Below are 25,283 nucleotides of genomic sequence, written 5' to 3' on the forward strand. Positions count from 1 at the left end.
ATTGCAGGCTCATTGATACATGTGCAATAGTAATTTGTTTGATGTCTTCCACCTGAAATTTTTCTATTTGAGCAGACAATGCAGTCTCATTTTCTTCCTCCCACATTAGCAACATGTCATTTCTTGTCCAGTCTGTCGTTTGAAGACAAAGTGGAAGGACACACACCAAAACCCACTTTCCAACTAATTGATCAGAAGCTTGACAAGTTTCAAATGGGACAAAGAGTTTTTCATTTTTCTTTTTAATGCTTGACATAGCATATGGAGTTAATAATACATATTTCTAGTCCCTAGAAAAGTAATTTCCTCTACCATTTTAAAGATTTTCATGAAAATCAACTATGTAGAAGCATATTGGTCCACATGATCTAAACTACTCATATTTGCAATATAATTTGGAATCATTTCAGGCTTTTTGACTTATATAATATTTCCACTACATAATATCCTCATAATAGATTTCATTCCCGAATGATTCTAAGTGCTCAGAATTGTAACAATTCCTTCTGTCCTTCCACACAATAAATGTATGATCATTTTTCCTATATGCTACTGCTTTTTTTCATTAAAAATTAGCTTTTTGATTGACTTTGTACTAGTAAGATGACATTTCATTTTTAGTAGCTCTTCTGTTAAGACAATACTAATGTAATATCTGTCAGTAAATATGTGGTATCCTGCATTATATAAATGTATGTATTATGCAAATGTAATGGAATTCTGGTGCTTACTGGAAGATCAAGTTCAATGATGTTTTCAGATGTTATGCTGCCATAATAGGGAAGTACTGAAAAAAAGATACCCTGTTTTTGAATCAGCTAGTGCATAAATATGCATACCCCATTTGGTAGGCTTACTTGGATTGTATGTTATAAGTGATATTCACCCTTTACATTGAACAACAGATTCGTCAACACAAATTGCCTGATCTGGTATGAAATAATGTGAAAATTTGGATCGATGTACTCCAAATAATTACTGGCCTTTTGAATATGAGTTCTGATGGTCCTATCACTCAACCCAGGTGTCTTCAAATGAAGCATCCAGATATTTGCATAAATCTTTCTCTACTGACTGTTTCCAAAAAAAAAGAGTATTTTTTTTTTTTTTTTGCTATTGAAAGCAGTTGACCAGTATTCTTGCAAATTTGGTAAGAGAATTACCCCTATATTTAGGATAAGTGTGATAACAGCTAAAAATTCATGTCAATCAACATCAAGCCACTTATACCAAATCGATTTGTGTGATAGCTGCTTTTTTCTTATTTTTTTCATCCACATAAAGATTTGTTTCTTTTATTACACTATCCACTAATTCATTTGTAAAAGACAGAGAAAATAGTCGATTAGTTCCCTTATACTACTTTCTATTTGTGGTCCTTTTGTTTGAGGATGTAAAACAAAATTTATTCTTACTGGAGGATAGTTTTTTTCTGTAACATCTTCCCATTCTTCACATGACAATCTGTTGTCTTCTACTTCTTCGAAATTACTAACACTTCCATCACTATCACTTTCTATTACATTTGCCCATTTTCTTCTTAGTGGGATGATATCACGATCACTACTATTGTTTTCTTCCACATCAATTTTGTTTTTTCTAATTTATCTATATAAAAGACTAAATCTAACTTATCTTTGCCACTGCTTATATTATACCTCTCACTTTTGTCTTTTTGTTTTGCTATTGTTCTGCAAACTAAAGAAATGAATAAAAATTCTAATTATTAATTATGAAATCACAAAATGAAATTTATCAAAAGAATATTTTTCAATTTTACTTTTCCAATTTAGTGCAGATAGATATATTTGATCTGTGCCATCTGACACTTCAGTTTTGAAAGTCTCTTTATTTTAAGGCTACAGTAATTTGCTTATCTACCCTTTCAAGTTATGCCACACAATACAAATGGTATATCCACAGCTGTCTTTCTTATACAAATGCTCTTTATCACTACCTTCTGTTACAAAGAAGTGTCAGCACCACTGTGAAAGCACTTCACACATTCTCTTTCTACATGATGCCAGCTGATATTTTTGTTTATGTATCTTTTGGTCTACATACCTCTTTATTTGCTTTTTTGGTACAATTTGAATAGAAAACTTCAAGGAAGTTTTTGAAAAATTTTTGAAAAATGTGAGTTTGCAAGAGTTTGTCCTATATAATCACCAGCAATCTCTTTATGACCCCTGAGAAGGGACATCAGAGTGGTTTGCTAGATTTATGATGTTCCCTCAGAGGTGGACAAAGTGTTGAACATAAAGTTAGCAGGCCCCAATTAACTAGCTGTGATCATGTGGCAAATACGAATCAGATTTTCCTATTTGTAAACACTTTTGAGATATATTCTATCTGAACTTCCCTACTTTAGGATTTGGTTATCGATGAAAACAGCCATTGACTCACATTGTCTTGTTTTTCAAAATAATGATAAAGGAAGCTGTGAGATTCTTCCATAACACATGAAATCTTTACTACTGACACATGAAATTAAGTCTCTAGACTTAAATGTTTCTGTGCTTGAGAAAACTACATTGAGAGTTGGGTCATGGTAATCATATTTAAGACAATTAAACAGTCTGCAGATCAATTTTAACAAACTCTAACTGCCATTATTCAGCATGGAAAGAAACAAGCAATTGTGACAGTCTTTGCAAAAAACTGCATGGCATCAAGAATAAATTCCTCATTATTGCATATAATACATACAAAGAGGAGCTCAAACAGTGATAGCTATTTTCAATGGGGAATTACATACTATAAGCAAAGGCTATGTTAAGTTGCCTAAGAAAATGCCTCAGAATAGCACTTACTTTAAGACAAGATATAATATCCTTGCCCTGGAAAGTTTATTTCCAATTGATTTTTGGTAAATTGTAGATCCTGAATACAACATATGCTCACTACGCAATGCCTCTTGCTATGACACAATAAGTTCAAAGGATGTACAGTACCTTTCCCAAGAAGGCCATAGCATGTGAATTGCCAGCATTCGCTGCTAAATTGAAGTAGTCAAATGCTCTCTGTGAGAAAATAATTTATTAAAATAATTAGTTCTTAAAAGAATCTGCCCTTGGATTTTAGCCAAAATAGTGATTTCAGAAACATTTAAATTTGCTATATGGCAGTGACTTTAAAAACAAGAATGCCCAGTTAACAACATTTCATAAACAAGTACATTCAGAAGTTTTATTTTGCCAAATAGCTGTATCAAGGTACATTTATCATTTAATCATTTCATGGTTATAGACGCAAAGACATCTCTTGTGTTCCATGGGATAAGAGCCTTTTATTTACAGGCCAAGTGAGTTATCAGGTTACTTAAAATATACCTAACAGCAGTTCAACAACTTCTATCTACCTCTCTACTGGTAAACTGGGAGAAAGGAAAAATGAAGAATTCTTTCCAAGGCATGGAGCATATTTTCATAGGTGTCTAAAGGAATACAATCTTCTTTTCTACTATGTAGAGAAAAATTCTTGATTCGGATTAAAAAAATCACACCACTAAACACAATGGCATCAGTAGAAATTCACTCTCCCCACTTTCACCTGTACTGTGCCCATCTTTGCTAAGGATGGCACACTGTTGGTTATTGCTTCTTTCCCTTGCTGATTTAACATCTCTTTCAGAACATTTTCCCTTCAAACACATTCTGAAATCTGCTGTTATTAAAAAATAAAACTTAGACCGGGTGCAGTGGCTCACGCCTATAATCCCAGAACTTTAGGAGGCCGAGGCGAGAGGACTGCCTGAGCTCAGGGGTTCAAGACTTGGTGAGAACTCGTTTCTACAACAAATAAAAAAATAAGCCAGGCGTGGTAGCATGCACCGTAGTTACAGCTACTTGGAAGGCTGAGGCAGAAGGATTGTCTGAGCCTAGCAGGTTGAGGCTGTGGTGGCCATAAGCGTGCCACTGCATTCCAGCCTAGGTGACACAGTGAGACTCCAACTCAAAAAAAGAAAAAAATAAACTTAAACCAAAACACATAAGACGCATCTCTCCTTTAGACCCTCAGTTTCTCTCCAGTGATGACTTACCTGTTGGCTACTTTCCTTCACAGTCAAGCTTCTCAAGTGAGTTGGCTACATGCACTCCAATTCACTCTATATTCCGGTTTTAATTGGCTTCTATACACATAACTTCAAAAAGACAGCTCGGCAAGGCCACTAATGACCTTCATATTGCCAATAAAAGTTTTCTCTCACCTCACTCTGTCTATCTCTGGGGACTTTGGCACAGTCTACCACACCTTCCTTCCTGAAAGTCCCTTAGCTTGGCTTAGGTGTCACTCTCTCCTGGTTACCTTCCTGACTCTCTACCTGTACCATCTAGGTCTTCTTTGCTGATTATTTTTATTCTACTACTTCTAAACATTAAAGCTCCTCAGGGCTCAATTTTAGACTCCATTTCACTTTACATTCTCTACGTAATCTTACCTGTTCCCAAGGTTTCATATACCACCTGGATGATGGCAACTCCTACATTTATGTTTCAGTTCCCAACCAGTCTACTACCTTTGAACACCATCAGATGCTTGAATATACATCTGAAATCTTCTCTCCTTACCCCAACTTGCTTTTCCTCCAGCATCCCTGCTTAAGTAAATGGCAATACCAACTACTGGTAGCTCAAGGGACCCGACCCATGTATTCTCATATCCAGTTCGTCATTAAGTCCTGTTGCGTCCACCATCAAACACACCTTGGCTCTATCTGCTAGCTTCCATTATTGCAGTTCTAGTCCAACACACATTATCTCTCACCTGAACTTCTGGAATACCTCTCTCTCTGATCTCCTTGCTTTTATTCTTGGGGTCTTCGAATTTATTCCCTACACGGCAGCCAAAGCCTTTGTTTTTAAGTCTGAACATGCTGATACTTGTCACCCCTTGAAGTGTGGCAGGGATACACTGAAGTGATCAGGCACTGCTGAATTCAGCTCTGTTTCATCTTGCTTGGTGCGCTATGGGCAGACCAGCCATGTTCCTTCCTGTCTCTGGGCCTATGCACATACTGTACTGATCTTTTTGGCCTGGAATGGCCTTCCCTCCAGTGTCAACTTAAATGTCATCCACTTCTCCTTAAAGAAGTCTTCCCTGACAACTGGTATCTCTCACCGTGAGCCAATCATTATATTCTTTAATTCTCTTTGTAGAAATAATCACAATTTATTTAGTATTTGTTGGTATGGTCACTTAGAAGATATCTAATGCTCTATTAAACTTGAAACTCCAAAAGGACAAAGACAATTTTGTCCAGTATTGAATCCTGAATGTTCAGCAGAGAATGGCACTGGTAGGTACTAAAGTATTTGCTGAATTAATGCAATCATGTAGTGGGAACTCTTTTCTTCTGTGAAACTGGTAAAATAATTTATCATTGTGTAGTTGCTTTTCAGCCAGGCAGCATATAATATTAAGAGTATTCTCAAACTGGTTATATAAGAGGTATCCCGCAAATTTGTATTCAGAATTCTGTTCTTTTACCTGACATTTTTATTAACCAGCTTATATGATGCTTCACTGGCCTAATTACACATGTTTTTATGACCTAAAGACAATGAAAGTTGTCAAAAGCCATTTGAATTTTTAAAAACCCATAGATATTTGATAAAGTTTTTGTGATGAGTACATATTGTTATAATCTAGCTCTTAAGGATAATAGGATAGGGCCTATGAAATAATCTTACTTAGAATACTGAAATAATACAGTATTAAATACTTAACTCAAATACTTAAAAATAGAGTTTTATTAGTCCGACAAACATTTATTGAGAACACTGCCAGAGGCTGGCAATAAAATGGCAACTGAAGGTAGATGTGGTCCATGCTCTTTTGGACTTTAAATTCTAGCAGGGAAAACAACTTAATTACACAATTAATTAGTTTACAATGGACAAGGGCCACAAGGAATACAGATTTTAAAAAATTCTAACTGTGGTTCATGACATTTTCCTAGAGTGGGCTCAGGGGCCAGGGGAGACATATTCCAGGCCGGAGCTGAGTTCTGGAGCATGAGTAGAAATTGGCTCCACGAAGAAACTAGGTGGGGTAACTCTAGATAGAGGGACTAGTGTTTCATAAGTTCTGACACAAGGAGTTTCTGACATATCCAAAGACCTGAGAAAAGGCCTATGTGCCCGTGACTTCGAGAGCAGGAGGCTGGTGAGGTCAACAGAGACTGTCACCGGCCTAGAAGGTCATGTTACAGGTTCTGGTTTTCAAACTACTGGAATCTTAGACCACTTGAGTTTTAAGCAAGGGATACACATGATCAGATGTGTGGTTTAAAGAGCTGGGATACTGCTAAGAAGAGGCAGCAGCAGACGAGTCACACAGTGACAAGTGTAGAAATGGATAGAAGGGAGGAGATGAGTGATCTGTGGGGCAGAAAGCAGACAAAACATGGTGACTGCAAATACATCAGACTGCAAGAGCTGTGTATCCTAATTTCCCACAGACAGCATAAAAGTTGACAGTTCTAGAAAATATTGTCTAATGGCATTTTAAGGCATGCTTTTATCACAACTTGCAGAAAATCAAGACCTTGCATGTGTACTTTTTTAGGCTGTATTCGGAACTAGGTTTTAGACTTAACAAAATCTTTTCCACTCCCTGATGTACATTCACGTTTTTATTCCTCAGTTTCCTGCTTAGTTAGTTACACCTTGAAAGCCATTTGTTATGGGTTTTAAAGAATACAAGCTAGATTATTAGCACTGACTTAGCACGAAATACATCTGGAGCATCATTTCTTGCTATAAAGTGAAGTGCAAAGCCCTAGACGGGGGAGTTACCTGATGATTTTGCTCTACTCCACGCCCTCCATGCAGATGCAGTTGTCCCAGACCAACCTGAAAATTAACAAAAAAAAGGCAAAAGTAAATGGTAGCTTCTGGTATGCCATTAAAATCAGACCATAAGAAATCATTTAGTTGTAAAAAGGTTTCTGTTCATAACCCATAAAATCAAAGATTCAGTCTTAACTCTTGAAAATATTACTCTAATTAACCTAAAATTTTTAAAAACTAAAAATGTATGCTTTTAGTTATAAAGTACCCTTCTGAAATAGAGGTGAAATAAAGGCATTTTCAAACAAACTAAAACTAAATTTGTCTCTAGCAAATTGACTCTAAAGAATATACTCAAGAGGCCTCTTCAGGCAGAAGAAAAAGTATCTGAGAAGCTTGGAGATGCAGTAAGAAATAAAGAGCAATGGAAAGGTAAATTTGTGAATAAATCTAATGTATACTATGCAATCAATAGTATTTTCTGAGGTTCAAAAATATGTACAATCAAAATGCCCACAAAGTACTCTAAGCTCTCTGTGTTTCCTGAAAATGGAAAAGTGCTCATTCAAACTAGACTCAAGTTGAGGCATACTTTGGCCTCTAGAGAGCCACCAAAGAGTAATGTCACACCAGAAGAGGGAAGGAAAGGCAGGAGGAAAAGGCACTCAAACCAAAAGAGGGCGAGGAAGGAGAGAAAAGGAAACAAGGAAAAGCAAGATACACAGAAAACAAGCAAAACAGGAAATTTAAACTAAAATCATTAATGTAAAAAAAAATGTTTAATCGAGCAACATAACATTATTATGACTTCCATCAGCTAAGATTTGGATCTTTCACTATAGTTTATTTTAACTTAAGATTCCTTTCTGCTAGTCTTAAAATCCACTGTTCTTAATAAGTATTTATTGGTCATCTCTATATATTCTAAATCAGAAATAACTGCAATTTTACAGAAAAGAAAGATAAAAGTTGATGCTCTTTTACTATTATCACACACACATACACAGGGTACTTTGATGGGCATCATATCATTTACATTAAGCCTACTTCTGAGCTTGACCTTGAAATTATGATCTAAGATGAACCAAAGAAATATGACCAGCAAATAGCTCTGAAGAGCATCTGATATTCCAAATATTCCATAATGTCTTCTTGTTTAGAGAAAGTGAGTCTTCATCCTTGGTGACCCTAGTAGAAGCCCTCATGCTGCTCCTCTCCAGCAGTGGTTCTCAACTGTGGCACAAGGGAGAGTCACCTGGCCAGTTTTTAGGCACTATCAAGCCCAGATGAAATCTCTTGAGAGTCTGTGACTATTGGTATTGTTTAAAATAGTCCTCAGTGATTCTAATATGTAGGTAATAATTGCTCAGAGCAATGAAAACATTACAGAGAAGAAGGTTTGCTCCCCTCCCCCCAGAGTAAGATACACAATGCAGTTAAGATAGTCCCTGAGATGTTTAAACACATACCTGTGCTTGCACATCACCTTTTTCGGCTAGGAACTGGTAATACTGAATCAAATCTTCTTCTAGCATCCCACTGTTCATTCCTGGATTTTCCACTTCATCAGGCAGCCGAATTCTCTGTACTACCGAGCCTCCTGTTAGCGAGATATCACTAGCAACTGAAATTGAGGAATAAAATAATAACATGGAGGAAAGTCAGAAGAATTGTCCCATGAGAGCAGTACAGGTCCAGCTGCCAAATGTTGACAGACACAATATTAAAGGAAGTTGTTTCTATAGCAGTCTATAGTTCACAAAATAGTAATCTATTAATAAATCAAATTTTTTTCACAAAACATTTAAGAAGTAGAACCCAAAGAAAAAAGTAGTTCTTAATCTACTACCTAAAGATAAGTCTACTTAAGAGAGGCATTCACAATATTTGAAACACTACAATTAAAAATAAATTATTGAAAATTAATTCTGCAAAAGGTAATTCTTTAAAAGGTAATGGGGAAAGATCAGATACCGTGATTGGCAACAAGACGATAGTGAGTCAGCGCAGATTCACAACTCTGGAGGACACCAATGCCAGCCCAGTATCGGTAACCCTGAAAAACAACTTCAGGTGAGGAGACAGCAGCTTCATAAGCTTCTATGGCCCCATTCTTAGAACAAATATGGCTACCCATACTCAGAGAATGTAAATTTTGCTGTCCTTTGATCCAAGTACACTTCATTAATCCTGAGTTTCACATTCTGAAGTAACTTATTCAGCACCTTCAACAAGCAGACCACAGCTAACAAATAGGAAAAAAAGGGGGGAACCCTCCCAAAACCCAGAATTTATTTATAAAAAATTGTGTATTTATTCTTACATACTCAAACTTCAGTCACAAAGTACTCTCCATTTGAGAGACGCTTTTCCTCTGCTTAAAATAGTTTTTGAACTTGTCAATTTTGATGCCTTTTAGTGCTTCTGCCAGTTTTTGTTTCACATCAGCAAAATGTTTCCTGTTGAGAACTTTCTTCATCAGGGAAACAAAAAATGGTGCTCGGAGTGAAGTTAGGTGAATAAGGAGGCTGGGGCATGGGAATCATACCATTTTTGGCCAAAAACTGCTGAACACTTAGTGCGACATGCTGCAGGTGCACTCATAAATCATCCATCATGAAATGGGCAAAATAGGGAAAATGAAACTACTGGAAGCAGGCACCATATTATTAACCATATGAGACTTTAGAATAAGTGGGAAGATAGCTAATTATAAAGAGCAGGAAACAGAAAATGGAGCTTTCTGGAGTCATTCTACACAGATAAATAACTTCATAAGCTTTAACAATCCTTAGGACATAATCGCATGATAACATCTCTAATATTTCTTGTTCTTATTCTGTAGCCACCACTTATGAAGATTAGTAAACAGAATTTTAAAAAATTCACCCTCGTGCAGGGCATGGTGGCTCAAATCTGTAATCCCAGAACTTTGGGAGGCTGAGGTGAGAGGATTGCCTGAGTCCAGGGGTTTGAGACCAACCTGGTCAACTTGGTGAGAACTTGTCTCAACAATAAATAAAAAAAATTAGCTGGGCATGGTGGCTCATGCCTGTAGTTTCAGCTACTTGGAAGGCTAAGGGGGAAGGATCATCTCAGTCCAGCAGGTCGAGGCTGTGGTGGCCATGAGCGTGCCACCGCATTGCAGCCTGGAAGACAGAAAAGGGCTCCAGCTCAAAACAAAAAATTCACCCCTGTAACAAGACAAAGTCCAAGCTCCTCTGAGTCCCATTGACCCGCACAGCTTATGACCTGCCTGGCATTCTCTCCAGCCACATGAACGTGCTTGTGTTTTCTCGTAAACACCACATTCTCTCCTGTCCCTGTCACGATCCCTCTGCATTTATTTCTCCTGCTGCCTGAGAACCCTTCTGCTTCTTTCACTCATTCATTATTTATCCCTCAAAAACTCACTTCAGTTGCTTCTTTCCCCCAGAAGTGCTGTATCTCCTTAAATCTCCCTCCCTTCTAATCTCAGTGTTCCTTAACATTCTTATGCTACACTCCAGATGGTCTCCTTACTTATGTCTCCTTTAAGTTAAAAGTGTGTTGAGGGTGAAAAACTCAACATATATATATTTTAATATAATGGGTAAAATTATCTAGGATCTACTCAGTTGGTCAAAAAACGAGATTTCTCTTCTTTATCAAGTCTCACAGCCCATCAATGACCAAGCTTGTAAGTCCTTTCCAGACTGTGGACTGTTTTTTCTGCTTTTAGTCTCCTTTCCACTCTATTCTTTACATTCTTGCAAAATGAATTTAACATATTCATATGAAACATGGTAACTTGGGTCAAGTGATTTACCCAAAATTAGTTTATAAACCAGAAGGCAGATTAAACATTTCAGCAGAAAAAGAATTTGGTGGAACAACTCTCTATTTACCACTAAGCTATTTAAGCAATTAATGCTATTGGGTAACATATAAGAGATACACTTCGATGTCTTTTATAGGAAAGAGTTATTTGTATAGCAAGTCCTTCATCAATTTAAATGTAAAACCTATTATAATCCAACAGGAACAAATTATAGTTAGATGGAAAGAGTAAATGCTGGCATTCTAGCATAGTAGGGTGACTATAGCTAACACCTAATAACAATGTATTATATATTTCAAGAGAGCTAGAAAAGAAGATCTTGAAAGTTATTACCACAAAGAAATGCAAGGTTTGCGGGACGGACATGCTAACTACCCTGATTTGATCAGTATACAATATACACGTGTATAGAAACATCACGCTGTACCCTACAAACATATACAATTATGTGTTGATTATAAACACAATTTTTAAAAATAAAATCTACGCTAATCCAATTGAACAAACGATTTTTGACAAATGATTCCAACACAGAAAACAAAGAAGAACCATTTATCAGATCTCTATTTTTAAGGGCAATCAGTCAAACTAATCAGTTTAAACAAAAACTGTGGGTGCCACCAATTTTCATTCATATGTAGATTCAAGTTATTACATCCATTAACAATAATTTGAGGGATGGTCAACTAAATGTTTGGTCTTAATTAATGTAAGCAAATTTCAATTATGAGTGCTGAAAAATTTGTGGCCACTGGACACCACAAATTCTTCTGCTACTTAATATTATTAGTCTTCCACTGAAGTTGTACTTACCAAAACCATGTGGGCTATTAGATTGCCCCCAAGAGCTCCAAAAGTATAATATACAAGGGCCTATGAAAGAACAAAAGATAGATAACTGAACATAGCATATACTTTTTAGATCTGAATGATAACTGTAAAGGTTTAATAGTATTACCTTTGCCTGACTTGAATTAACACCAAGTCCAGAGGCATAAAGAAAGCCAAGAGCCTGAAATTAAATAATAAAAGTAAGAATTCTTCCTCACATACACTCAATCTTAAAACTTCTAACTGCAAATGACATAATTCATAATTAATTAGTCAAAGATGGCAGAAAAGTGTTATCCTGCCATGTGTACCTTTTAAAATGAATTTTGATATTTCAATTTAATTTTTAAATGTGGTTAGTGTCTATAGTTAAAGAAGAAAACAGCAAATCAAAATTAACATCTGTATCAGGCTTATGTTTGTTTGTAAAATACTGGAAAAAATAACTGTGTTAAAGCTTGAAAAAGCCAAATGAAAAAATTTTACATCAATGCATTTATTTTTGCCAGTTGGGTATTTACCTTGACTATGCTTTTAATTTGAGTTATTTAAAAGTTGATCTTTTCCATTTTTGTGAGACATCAAACTAAGACTAATTAACAAATACTTTCTAAAAGCATTTATGATGAACTTTCAAATCTCAGCAGGATTTATATTGTACAACACAAAGATTAAAATATGAGCTCCACAGAAGTCAATGTGGTAAGGGCCTTAAAAGAAGATTTTAGAGCCTCAGTTTAAACCTCAGCTCCATCACTCAGTAGCTACATTACCTTAGGTACTTCCTCAAACTATCCAATTTATCATTTGTTATTATTTTTGCTGAATGACTTTAATTTTTGTACTTCATGGATTTGTTATGAAGATAAAGTGAATTAATGTTTATACAAGCTCCAGAAGAGTGTCTGGAGAATGCAAGTTCTAAATAAAATTTATTGAATTAAAAAAAAAAATTCTTCCTCTGTTAAAAAGTTTATCCAAGACAAATGGCTTTATGCACTATGAAAACATGCACGAGTCTTTAAAGGCTAAAAGATCAGAATTGCAAGTATACACAACGTGGAATTAAAGAGCCCACAGATGCATTCAGAGTTTTACAAATTACACAATTAAATGTAGCTTTAAACACGTCCAAAAGTTTAGCTTGAAGATGAAAGACAATTTAATGAAATATTAACTAGAAAAACAATGCTGAACGCATTTAAACATGACTTTTGCTTCATCTTTGTGAACAGCCATATGAAGACAAAACAACTCTCATTTCAGCACATCAACATATTTCTCTATCTATGTAGAGTGGAATACACTATAAAAAAAAGGACAAGAGATAAACTATCTTGGACTTAAAAAGAGACAGCAAGGGGTCAAGATGAAAGGATCAAGGGAGAATACTGGGCATATACAATTTTCTAGAAAAAGAAAGCCAACTGAACAAGCAATACATTGGTAAGGTTCTACTCTCTGCCTTCGGTGGGTCATTCTTGACAACAGGAAAGCACCAGCTGAAATGACGAAGGCAGGTATTGCAGAGACTGCAGTGCTCATCAACATTTGTGAGAGCCTCCACAATCCCAGTCCCCTTGGAGTTGGGTAGGATTGTATGCCTGGGATGTGGCTGGAAGCCATTTTTAGGCCTGGCCCTTAAAAACACCACAGAGAATCCTCCATTCTCTGTTCTCTTTTCATGATGGATTAGAAGCCCCGTGTTTCAGATGATACGACCATGGAATGAAAGCAGCCCATGGCCAGGAGTCACCATTTGGAAGAGAGAGAGATGCAAACAGGAGAGCTGCATCAAACCTGGCATGAACGAGGAATAACTCTTTGTCGTGTTAAGCCACTGTGACTGTGGGGCTTGTCTGCTGCGTCAATTAGAATTAATATCCATGAAGAAAGCTCTGACATCGTAAGATTCTAATAAGACAGGGAAATGGTGTCTTATAAAGTAAAGCCATTTTTCAAGAGCAGAATGTCTCAGAAGATCAAAATATATGTGTGAATTTTATATAAACTGATACATGCAAAGAAGGGAAAAAAGCTTTGAAAATAAGGGGAAACAATTAAGGTATAATCTGTTTATAGAGAAAACCAAGGGCAGTGCTGCAGAATCATTAGGTATTCAGTTCTATAGAAAACAATGGCTATGATTCCTGGTAGTACTGTTTAAATAGTCTGAAAACAGGTTTTCTCTGTGATTATACATTTTGTTTATTTTTAAGCAAATCCCCTAGCTTGAATAAACCTGAATTATTGAAGACATTTTAAAGAAATCTGATGGCCCCCTGAATCCACATGTCATTCTTAGCATTACTCATGGGGAAACAATCAGATAATACCTTACCAGCTAATGTGATCCAATGTGGAATACAGAACAACCTCTAAATGTACACTAGCCAAAAATATTTTGATATGAGTTCATCAGTCTTTAGCTGTAACATCCTATTTACAGGAAATGTAGATGATGGAGAAACAAACTAAAGGATACTATGAAGAAGCAAACAAACAGAGAAAGGACATTCTATAGAAAAACTGGCCCTATCTCTAACAGAGACAAAAAGGGCAGAGGCTATGCTAGAAATAAAAATAAATGTAAAATATAGGCCTGAATACTTGTTTGGACAAAACAGGTATAAAGAAAATTTTTTGGTTCAATGCCATATAAACATAGGGTGGGTATCTCATTTTAATTTTAAAAAAAGCATAGGTACTATACACATAGAGAAAGGTTTATATGCATGTACTAACATATCACCACTGCGCATATCTGGGGGGTACATATGTGATATTTATTTTCTTAGTTTTGTTAGTCTGTATTTCTAGTTTCCCATAATAAATATTACTGCTTCTGTAATAAAATACATATATATATACATATATATTTAAAAAACCAAGATTAATAGGAGTTGTAGCATCTGAATTTTGGAAAAAATGCAATGGTGAGTAATTTCAGATAAAAAAAATTACCTTCTTATTTCAATCTCCACAGATCTAATTTGAAAAAGTACAAATGTAATTGTGGTCAGGTTCAACTGCAAAAATGCCTTCACTGACCATAAATATTCTCAGACTATGGGAAAAAGATTATCTAAAGACTGATAGGATGATCTGCCACAAAACAGATATTTAAAGATATTTTATCTTCCAAGTCTTGCTTGTTAAAAAAAAGTCAGGGCACAGAAAGCAAACTGCTGTTAAAAATCAACAAATGCAGTGTGCAGAGAGATTCTCTATCAGATATGCACTTACAGTTTGTCCCTTGGGAGAACCTTCCTCGGTCAGTTTTTCAAACATTTCTCTCGCTGTCTGGATATTCTGTGTCAGGTAATCACCAAACAAAAGTGCATATGACACTCTCTCCAGGGCCTTGGTATGGTTCATGCCTGCTGCCTTTTGAAGATACCGATATGCTCTTTAAATATAAGTGATCAAAAAAATAAATTAGTGATGTCATGGATTAAGGTTTTTCAAGATCTACTAAAATAATAGCATAAATAATTTCCTTCTATTATAGAATCTCTCTGATTCTAAAAACTATTAAAAAAGTTAACGAGATTTGCAATAAGAGAATATTATGGTGTCCAGTGAATAATCCAATAACCACTGTAATTTTCTTTTTAAAATCTTTGTACAGACAAGCCTGCTGAAATTAAAAGGACATAAAGTGTCAGAAGACAATAACTTGTTTTATGTTTCTTCCAAGTGCAAACTCCTAAATCTCAGTAGAAAATTACAAGACAAAAAGCCAAAAAACAAACACACTTGGACTGTAATTTCTTGTTTTATGCCATTTTGAATTTTGAATAGTATACACATTCTTGATTCTTAGACATTACTAAAACTTGAGACAATTTTTTCTATTTTACTCATTGTTCATTCTTAAGATCAGTATTTACAACCTTTTAATCCTAACAGACTAAAATCTGATATAAGCAATGCCACTAATGCTATAATCATGTCATGTTTTCTTATAATGGAACTTAAGAAACCTGCGTATCTGGTAGTACATTAAAAAAAATTAGAAGGCTATTTGTCTTAGTAACAGCCTGTCTTGGGGGAAGAGTGGACTTAGCATGCTACCTACTCTCTCTTTTGGCTTTTCTTATTGCTGCCGTTGAGAATCTTCATACCAGTCTGATACAGCATCTCTGCTTCCTGCATCTGCCGTCTCTTAGCAGCCTCTTCTTCAGCTAAAAACAACGTCAGAAGCAATTAAATGAATTTTAATGCTACATCAATTGTTTATCAAGCATCAGTATTTATTCTTTCTTATGGGTAGTCATATAAACACAAGGAATGCTTTTTTACTATTTCCAAATATGACTCCAAAAACACTTGGGTTAAGTGTGGGCTTTAACTGACACAAGATAAGATTTTTTTTAAAAACCGTAAAATTCATTGAAATCATTTTCTTTTAAAGAAAGCAATACAAAGCTGCTCTTAGAGGGGGCTTTTCTGATAGTGACACTAACTCTTTAAAATATAATTCAACCAAAATTGCAGGTTATACACAAGGTCGGCTAAAATGAGAAGGACACAAGAACACAATAGTCAGAAAAGTTCTGTTGTAGTCAAAGGACACTTTACCCCTATTTGAAATCCTGTGTGCAGTGTGTGTGTGTGTGTGTGTGTGTGTGTGTATCTTTTTTTTTTTTTTAGAGACAGGGTTTCCCTCTCTTGCCTAGGCTGGAGTGCAGTGGCACAATCATAGCTCCCTGTAATCTCAAACTCCTGGGCTCAAGTGATCCTTCTGCCTTAACCTCCTGAATAGCTGGGACTACAGGCATATATCATCAAATCTGGCTATGTTTTTTTTAGAGACAGAGTCTCACTGTGTTGCCCAGGCTGGTTTCAAACTCCTGACCTCAAGTGATCCTCTTGCTTTGGTCTCCCAAAGTGCTAGAATTATAGGTTTGAACCACTATGCCTTGAGCATTCTAGGAATGCTCAAATATTCTATCAGAGTCATTAGAAAGTATTTGAACCATCACATTATAACAATTAGTAACAAATTGATTTTTATTAAATATCTTGATTTAATGTTCAAGTTCACTAATTTTTTCATAACTGATAAAACACTGAAAAATCACAGAACTGTTATGGATTTTTCAAAAATTATTTTGCTACTATCATCTAGCATTTTAATAGAAATCTAGACCTCATCAAAAGACATGAATATGTTATTAGAACCAATATTTATAGAAATAGAAATGAACTCTTATAATATAAAAAAATTTCTGGGCTGGGTGCAGTGGCTCACACCTGTAATCCCAACACTTTGGGAGGCATGTTTGAGGCCAGGAATTCAAGACCTATTTGGGCAATGCAATAAGACTTCATCTCTACAAAAAATAAAATTAAAAAATTCTGATGCATTAAACTGGAGTACCCAGTTATACTGGCCTGCATTCAAAGATGGACTATATTTGATGTTATCTTCTAGGAATGCTCAAATATTCTATCAGAGTCATTATTTTAAAAATGTTGTTTGATATTAAAGGGAGTACATTCAAAGTTTTCTGCTGTTCTTTCATAGTTAGAAAGTTTTTCCTGAAAACAGCCTATCTGCAGAGGTCAGAACTTTTATACTGACATTTACACTAAAGGTGGTTAAATATGCTATATCTGTCAAAAGCTGCTTTAGTACAACATATTTCACTCAAAGTATTTTTAAAAGGTATTAGTAATTTTTTTCTAATCACTATTAACTCTTGCCTTTACTGCTAAAACATGTTTTATGTCAGTTAATTTAGCAGCCTACCCGAAGGGTTTACAAAACAACCTATGTACACCAATGGAAAACCATCTCTAAATAAAACATGAGGGTGACAGCTGCCTGAGTGACAGTCTGAAAGCAAATACACCACATGATTCCCACTCTGAAGTTCACTCTTTAAGGCTATAACCACGTCATCACCAGTGTTCATTTCTGACCAATGTGGAAAAGGATGGCTAGAAAAATGGCCTTAAAAATGTTGTCTGAGGCTGGGCACAGTGGTTCACACCTGTAATTCCAGCACCTTGAATGGCCAAGGTGGAAGGACTGTTTGAGCCCAGGAGATGGAGACCAACCTGGGCAACATAGTGAGACCTTGTCTCTAAAAGAAATAAAAAAATTAGCCAGGTATGGTGGCATGCTATAGTCCCAGTTACTTGGGATGCTGAGGAGGGAGGATCACCTGAGCCCAGGAGGTCGAGGCTGCAGTGAACCATGATTATGCCACTGCACTCCAGCTTGGGCTATAGGGAGACCCCCAACTCAACAACAACAATAACAAGCCATACACATAAAGCGATGTGAATATGCCCCCTATCGAGCAATACTTACTTTCACAGAAGCCCCACTTTTCGTCTGCCTTGTAGTCATAGGTTGTCGCACACCACAGCCTGCCATCTTCTCTCCCATCTGATGTACACTCATCGTACTCCTTGTCCAGGAACAGAAAAGGGAAGTGGCAGGGCTCCCCATGTGCTGTGCCTTCAATGGCGGTCAAAGCTGGAAGGACAATAAATAAAAATCTAAACATAAATAACATGTCTGTTATTCATGGATTCAGTGCTGCCTGTTTCAGCTATTAGAGTTTGAAGGCAAAGATACAACATATATGACTTGTAAAATGGAACATAAAAGGGCTAGAGCCAATTTTGATTAGGGAAGACTTGAAGTTAAGTCAATTTACTCAGCTATACCTAGCGCAGACTTTCTGAAGTTCTTGAGATATAACCTTAGAATGTTAAAAGTATCTGTAAAACTCTTGCCCAACAAGTGATCAAAAAATAAGGCAAAATCCAAGTGAACCAATTCTACTGCTCAGCAGAACTCTTTTTTTCTGAATGCTGTAAGTCAATTTCTTCAATCATATAAGGTTATATACTCCTTTGTGATCCCATGTCATTTTATTAGCGTACTTATCGCATATATTGAAGTTATTTCTTTGCCATACTCTAACTCCCACTGGGCTTTGATCCTGTTAGGGGTAAAGACCATATTTTATAAATTCTGAGTATCTCTTTCATGCTAGGAATTATGCCAGGTGCTGAAAATGAGGTGGAACAGCGGTCTCTGCTACACAGAACTTACTACTGCCTGGAAATGAAGAGCAACATTGAGCCAAAGTGTCATGGATGCTATGGAAAGAAAAGCCTCCCTTGTCAGAAACTGAGGTTACAACTGGCCCTCAAAGATATGCAGGAGCAGGAGTGGATGAAAGGCTCTGGCGTGTGGAGTGAGGAGCACTGAAGACAGAACGAACAGTAAGTGCTAAGAACCAAATGAGTGACAAAGCAGACGAGAGAAGGCCAAGGAAGCACGGCCAGACTGGGGAGGTGCTTACAAGTCTTAATGAGGAGTTTGGACTTTTATCCTGAGAACAACCGAAACTCACTGACAAGTGTTAAGCAGACGTGATGGGCTCACACATTTAATTAGAAGAGTGGAGAACAGAACAGAACATAAGGTAAGGCAGGATGCAAAGTGACCAGTTTAAAGGCTGTGATGGTAATCTAATCAAGACACAATGGTAGCCTGAAGAGGGCAAGGGAATGGAAGATACGGATGTACTCAAGTGATGTTAAGGAGATAGACATGGTACCACATCTTAGATGTGTGGACGAGAGATGAGATGAGTCAAAGAAAATTCCCAGGTATTAGGCTTCAGATGTGGCAAGATGGTGGCCCTTGCTAAGACAGAGAACATGGAGGGAGGAGTAGGTTACTGGGTAGGTACTGCTACATTCAAAGAAGTTATTGAAAAAAAGTAAAGATGTCTTAGGCATTTTTTAGTTGTAGCTAAAGAGAAAATTCTCTAATACACAGCACTTGAGATCAAGGGTATGCATAAAAATGTTGCATAAGAGTAAACAGACAACCTACAGAACAGGAAAAAATATTTGCAAACTGCATCTGACAAAGGATTAATATCCAGAATCTAGAAGGAACTTCTAGAAATGCAAATCAAAACCACAATGAGATATCTTCTCACAATGCAAACAAAATCACAATAAGATACCACCTCACAGCAGTCAAAATGGCTTTTAGTAAAAAGTCAAAAAACAACAGATGCTGACAATGTTGTACAGAAAAGGGAACACTCATACTATTGGTGCGAATGTAAACCAGCCCCCATGGAAAGCAGTTTGGAGATTACTCAAATAACTAAAAATAGAATTACCATTCAACCCAGCAATCCCATTACTGAGTATATACCCAAAGAAAAATAAATCATTCTACTAAAAAGACACCCACACTCATGTTTATTGTAGTACTATTCACAATAGCAAAAGCACGGAACCTAACCTAAATGCCCACCAATAGTGGATTGTACAAAGCAAGTGTGGTACATATACACCATGGAATACTACACAGCCTTAAAAAAGTACAAAACCATGTTCTTTGCAGCAACATTGATGCAGTTGGAGGCTATTATCCTAAGCGAATTAACACAGAAACAGAAAACAAAATACCACCTGTTCTCACTTATGAGTGGGAGCTAAACACTGGGCACAGATGCACATAAAGATGGGGACAACAGACACTAGGACTCCTAAAGGGAGGGAGGGGAGAGGGGGATATAGGTTGAAAAACTATCTATTGGGTACCATGTTCACTGTTGGGGTGACAGGTTCAATAGAAGCCCAAACCTCACCAGCTTGCAATATATCCATATAACAAAACTACACATATAGGTCCTGAATCTAAAAGATATTTTTTAAAAAGATGCTGCATTGAGTGGTGTACAAGAAGACCAGAGGTCCAGGACTAAGCCTAGAACCACTCATGACTGGTGTGAGTACACGTCAACTTCCACTGATCACTTTATGTGGATAATTTAACTGGGCAGCAGAGCAGAACACCTGATGCAAATCTTAGCACTTAAAGAGCTATGCTCTTTGAGCAAATTGCTCTGCTTCCTTATCTATAAAATTATTTGGCAACAATTTTCTTACGCACAAATAGGAATAACAGTCCTTATTACGCAGGGTAGTTGCAAAGATTGACTGAGATAACATATGTAAAGGACCACCATGGTGCCTCTCACTTTGGGTAGTAAGAGTTCAACAGATGACAGCTGCTATTTTTATTACTGGCATCCCTGCTCAGAAGTCTAGAAAGTATTGCTTCTTTGTTTCCAGTGCAATAAGAGACACATTCTAAGGTACTAATAATTTTTTTTTTTTTTTTGAGTTGGAGTCTCACTCTGTCGCCCAGACTGAAGTGCAGTGGCCGCTCCCGGCCACCGCAGCCTCGACCTGCTGGGCTCCAGTGATCCTTCTGCCTCAGTCTTCCGAGTAGCCGGAATTACAGGCACGCGCTACTACACCCGGCTAATTTTTTGATTTTATTGTAGAGATGAGGTCTCGCCTGCCCAGGTGGGTCTCGAACCCGCGGGCTCAGGCAATCTACTCACCTCAGCCTCCCAAAGGCACGGGATTACAGGCTGAGCCACCGAGCCCAGCTGGTATTAATTTTAAAAATATTTTCAGTAAGTTATGAGACAAAAAGAATTTCAAAGACAAGACAAATTTCAAATGGCTTACCATGAGGTAAATGTTATTCATCATTCTGGTAATCACTGATCAGAAACAAATAATATCTTCACTTTTGCTAAGTTTAAAGCAGTGATCTTTACTGCAATATATAGGCAAAGTATCTTTTAGCAACAACCGCAGGGGGTCATTCTGACTACAGAACCTGAAAAGTGCATCTCTGTGCACTGCTACTAGGGACAAATCTACTTTAGAAAGATTGTGTCTGCAGAACTACAGTTTGTAAACCTGAATTACAAATTAAGTAGCAAATGATGGGCTTAAAATAATTTTTAATTTATCTGAGAACAGAAATCTTTGTCTTAAATAGCCCATCATAGGCATTTTAGTTTGCCAAAATGTATACTTTCTAAATGTCTCAAATAAACAAAACTCCTCTTTCATGTGACGGATTGTACAGCAGAAAAGAAACTGGAGAGGAGCAGAGTTTTTGGCAACATAAAGTTCAACTTCTTGCTGATTCAGCACTAACTGAAGCAGGAAGAACCCCGGATGCACCTGCTTCAGCAATGCACCACAACTCAGTCAAATCTGAAACTTGGCCAGGTGTCGTGACTCATGCCTGTAACCCCAGCACTTTGGGAGGCTGAGGTGGGAGAACTCCTTGAGCCCATGAGTTTGAGACCAGCCTAGACAACATAGCGAGATACAGCCTAAAAAATCAAAAAATTAGTTGGGTGTGGTGGCATGTGCCTGTAGTCCCAGCTACTTGGGAGGCTGAGGCAGAAGGATGGCCTGAGCATAAAAGTCGAGGCTGCAGTGAACCATGATCATGCCACTCCACTCTGGCCTGGGGGAGAGAGTAAGACTCCAACTCAAATAAACAAACAAACAAAAAACTGAAACTTGTCAAAATAATGCGTTTACCAGTAAGCTACTAGAAAGAGAGTTTGTATCTCTCACCTATCTTCTCTAAGCAAAATCACAATATGGAGTGTCACTACCTTTTAAACTTAAAAATAAGTGTCAGTTCTAACAGTTTTTGGTGGAGTCTTCAGATTTTTCTATTTTATTTTATTTATTTATTTTACAAAATTTTGTAGAGATGAGTCTTGCTATATTGCCCAGGCTGGTGTCAGACTCCTGGGCTCAAGCAATTCTCCCTTCTTGGCCTTCCAAAGTGCTGAGATTACTGGTGTGAGCCACCACTCCCAGCGTTAAGCTTGTTTTAATATCTTTCAAAAGTTACTGACCAGGACTTACTAGTTTCAAATCAATTATCTCAAGTAGAAATTCTTTACAACAGTGTTAATTTCAGTTAATTTTCTTTTCATGGAGAAATTCTGCAACAATTCCAAAGCTATCCTTTTGAAAACCTCCCCAAGAACAGTACCAGTTTTAAAAACAAGGTAATTGCTGCTCTGGTATAATAAAACTGACTGGTTATGCATTTTACATTAGTGAGAGCCAGCAGTAAAATCAGACACTTAAGGGGGAACATGTATTATGAAGTCAATCCTGCAATTTCAAGTAAACATTCACACTTCTAGATAAGGAATCATATTGTGGCTCTACAATAGTGACACTGTATCCCAGTGTATTTAGACCTAAAGAAAGATATTTAATTTATGGTACATGAGAACTTACTGTAATAATAAACAGACTGCTTTATATTTAAACTAGTTGAAATCTGATCTTGCAAAGTACAATAAAATCATTCACAAAAGCTAGAAAAAGTAAAAACCATTAAATGGGGAGGATCACAGTATGGGAAAATGGACACTTTCATATTGTTGGCAGAAGCACAAATTAGTACAAACGCTTACAGAGGGACATTTAGCAATTGCTTTTAGAATTTCAAAGGTCCATATCTTTAGACCCAGTTTTTCTGCTTCTAGGATGTTTACTTACACAAACATACAAAGAAACAATGTGCAAGAAAATATTTGTGCAGTATCATAATTTTTTTGTTTTTTGTTTTTTTGAGTTGGAGTCTCACTCTGCTGCCCAGGCTGGAGTGCAGTGTGGCACACTCACGGCCACCCCATTGTCGACCTGCTGGGCTTTGGTGATCCTTCCACCTCAGTCTTCCAAGTATCCAGAACTACAGGCACACACTACCACACCTCGCTAATTTTTTTTATTTATTGTAGAGACAAGGTCTCACCATGTTGCCCAGGCTGGTCTTGAATCCACAGGCTCAGGCAGTCCTCTCACTTTGGCCTCCCAAAGTGCTGGGATTACAGGCTTGAGTCACTGTGCCCAGCCTTCATCTCAGCCTTCCAAGTAGACAGAACTACAGGTGCCTGCTACAACGTCTGGCTAATTTATTGATTTATTGTAGAGATGAGGTCTCGCCAAGTTGCCCAGGCTGTTCTCTAACCTGTGGGCTCAGGCAATCCCCTCACCTTGGCCTCTCAAAGTGCTGCAGTATCATAATTTTAAGAACATAAACAAGCACAAAAAAATCCCCCCAAACTCCAAGATCTATGGATAGGAGACGGGTTAAACCAGCTATGCTGCAGCATTGAACCTGGGAATCATCAACATGACGGAATGGAAGGTTACTAGAGTAGTGGTGATGGGGAAGAGGAGCAACGGCTGAGTGCAGTGGCAAGCCCGGGTTTCATGACCAGGAAGCAGCCAAGTGGAGAAAGCATCTTCAGAGAAAAGAACAAACACTGGTGAGGAGCTCTTTAATATGAGGACCAAGAACTGACCAGGTCTTCGACAAGTAGAATCTTTAGTGGAGAAGCATAGATTTAGTAATCTGGAGAGGGCGGGAGCCTTGTTGGAGGTGGATTAGAGACCGGGAAAGACAGAAAGTGAAATCAGGGGTGACAGACAACCTTTCACCGAATGATGCTAAGAAGGGGAGGACAGAAGTAGGGAGGCAGCTGGAGGGGGGCTTGGGACAAAGGTTTCATGTTTAATATGTAAGATATTATGTCTGAATATCAAAGGAGTAAATGTGGCTAGAATGCTGTTATACATACTGAATTAAATGTCCTGGGAATACAAATACATTTTTCCCTCATTTAAAGTCAAATCAAAACAAAGCAAAACCCCAAAAGTTAACGTCTTGATCTATACAGATAAACATTAGCTTTGCAAATTTCTCATTTTGAGAACTTACATAGTGCTACTGAAGATTAATATTGTCTCTACAAGTTAAGTTGAAGCATTGAATCATGCTGCTTGTCTGAAACTATCTTGTATTTCCAAGTAAAGTAGTAAGTAGTGTATGAATCAAATATACTTGTAGTCAGAGATAGCCAGCAGTCAATTATTTAATGTTAAAAAGTTATCAACCTCAAGACAACTGGCACAGAGTTCACAAAAATAAAAGCTTAATTAACCAATCAATCATCACATATACACACACACAAAGGAATTTCCAAAGGACTACAAACAAAGCAACAGTAAACCGTGCAGCACTTGATTTAAAGTAGATGGTAAAGGCCAAATAAAGAGGGTTTTTTTTGGGTGATGCCTGGGTATATGATGCAGTAGCAATGTGATGTGATTTGCTGCAAGCAGACTGCTTCCTCTAAAAGGTGAGAACTGCTAAGCACAGTTGAGAAACTACATCTGCAAATAAACACACACACACTATACTAAGGAAGGCACTGCTTTACAGATTAAAATGTATTTTTCAGAAGATGTAATAATATGGAGAGTGAACAAAACATGAAATCAGAGTACATTCAAAGCACAACTCTCTCTATGTAAACCAGTGCATCACTTTAGAAACAGAAAGAAGCAAGCACTGGCCCATGTGCCCAGAATAAAGTAATACACCTCATAACAATCAGGTGACAAGCACCTTCAGAAGCTACTCAGGATCAAATCTGCTCAGGAAAACTGCTATTTATTTTTTATTTTAAATATGTGGGTACAATTCAGGGTTAGGTATACAAATGTTCATTATGCAGGTACCCTTGTGATGAGGTGTGCCCATCCCGCCCCCATCAGCTTCCCACTACTGCCACCTGCCCCCATCTTCCCCTGGCAGTTTCCCAGTACTGCCAATCCCTTTCTTATAGTATTACGATAGTTGTTCAAGGTCTGCTTATGAGTGAGAACATGTGATACTCAGTTCTTTGTTTCTGTGATAGATCACTCAGTATTACAGACTCTAGGTCCATCCAAGTTGCTGCGAAGTTCATAATTTTGTCCTTCTTTATGGCTGCATAATATTCCATCGTGTATATATACCACATTTTTTATCCAGTCCTCTTTCAATGGGCAGCATGGTTGGTTCCATGTTTTTGCTATTGTGAATAATGTGGTAACAAATGTGTGTGCAGGTATCTTTTTCATAGAGTGATTTGAGTTCCTCTGGGTATAGTCCC

At 37.2% G+C, this 25,283-nt stretch overlaps 1 protein-coding gene across 2 annotated transcripts in view; it reads right to left on the reverse strand.

Moving 5' to 3' along the window:
- Positions 1-25,283, reverse strand: part of SEL1L (SEL1L ERAD E3 ligase adaptor subunit) — a 66,429-nt gene that overhangs the window by 17,343 nt on the left and 23,803 nt on the right. The window contains exons 4-12 of one of the 2 annotated variants that reach the window (XM_008058946.2): positions 17,771-17,938; positions 15,527-15,632; positions 14,692-14,854; positions 11,573-11,626; positions 11,428-11,487; positions 8,769-8,850; positions 8,264-8,418; positions 6,801-6,857; positions 2,955-3,023 (exon numbers count right to left, since the gene is read on the reverse strand). In XM_008058946.2, coding sequence (XP_008057137.1) covers positions 2,955-3,023; positions 6,801-6,857; positions 8,264-8,418; positions 8,769-8,850; positions 11,428-11,487; positions 11,573-11,626; positions 14,692-14,854; positions 15,527-15,632; positions 17,771-17,938 — 914 coding nt within the window. Of the gene's footprint in view, positions 1-2,954; positions 3,024-6,006; positions 6,384-6,800; positions 6,858-8,263; positions 8,419-8,768; positions 8,851-11,427; positions 11,488-11,572; positions 11,627-14,691; positions 14,855-15,526; positions 15,633-17,770; positions 17,939-25,283 lie in introns of those variants that run through there. The other variant, XM_021712824.1, reaches the window with a different exon arrangement.

Source organism: Carlito syrichta, unplaced genomic scaffold (genome assembly GCF_000164805.1).
Source record: "Carlito syrichta isolate Samal-C Ts95f unplaced genomic scaffold, Tarsius_syrichta-2.0.1 Scaffold303663, whole genome shotgun sequence".
Classification (NCBI taxonomy): Eukaryota; Metazoa; Chordata; class Mammalia; order Primates; family Tarsiidae; genus Carlito; species Carlito syrichta.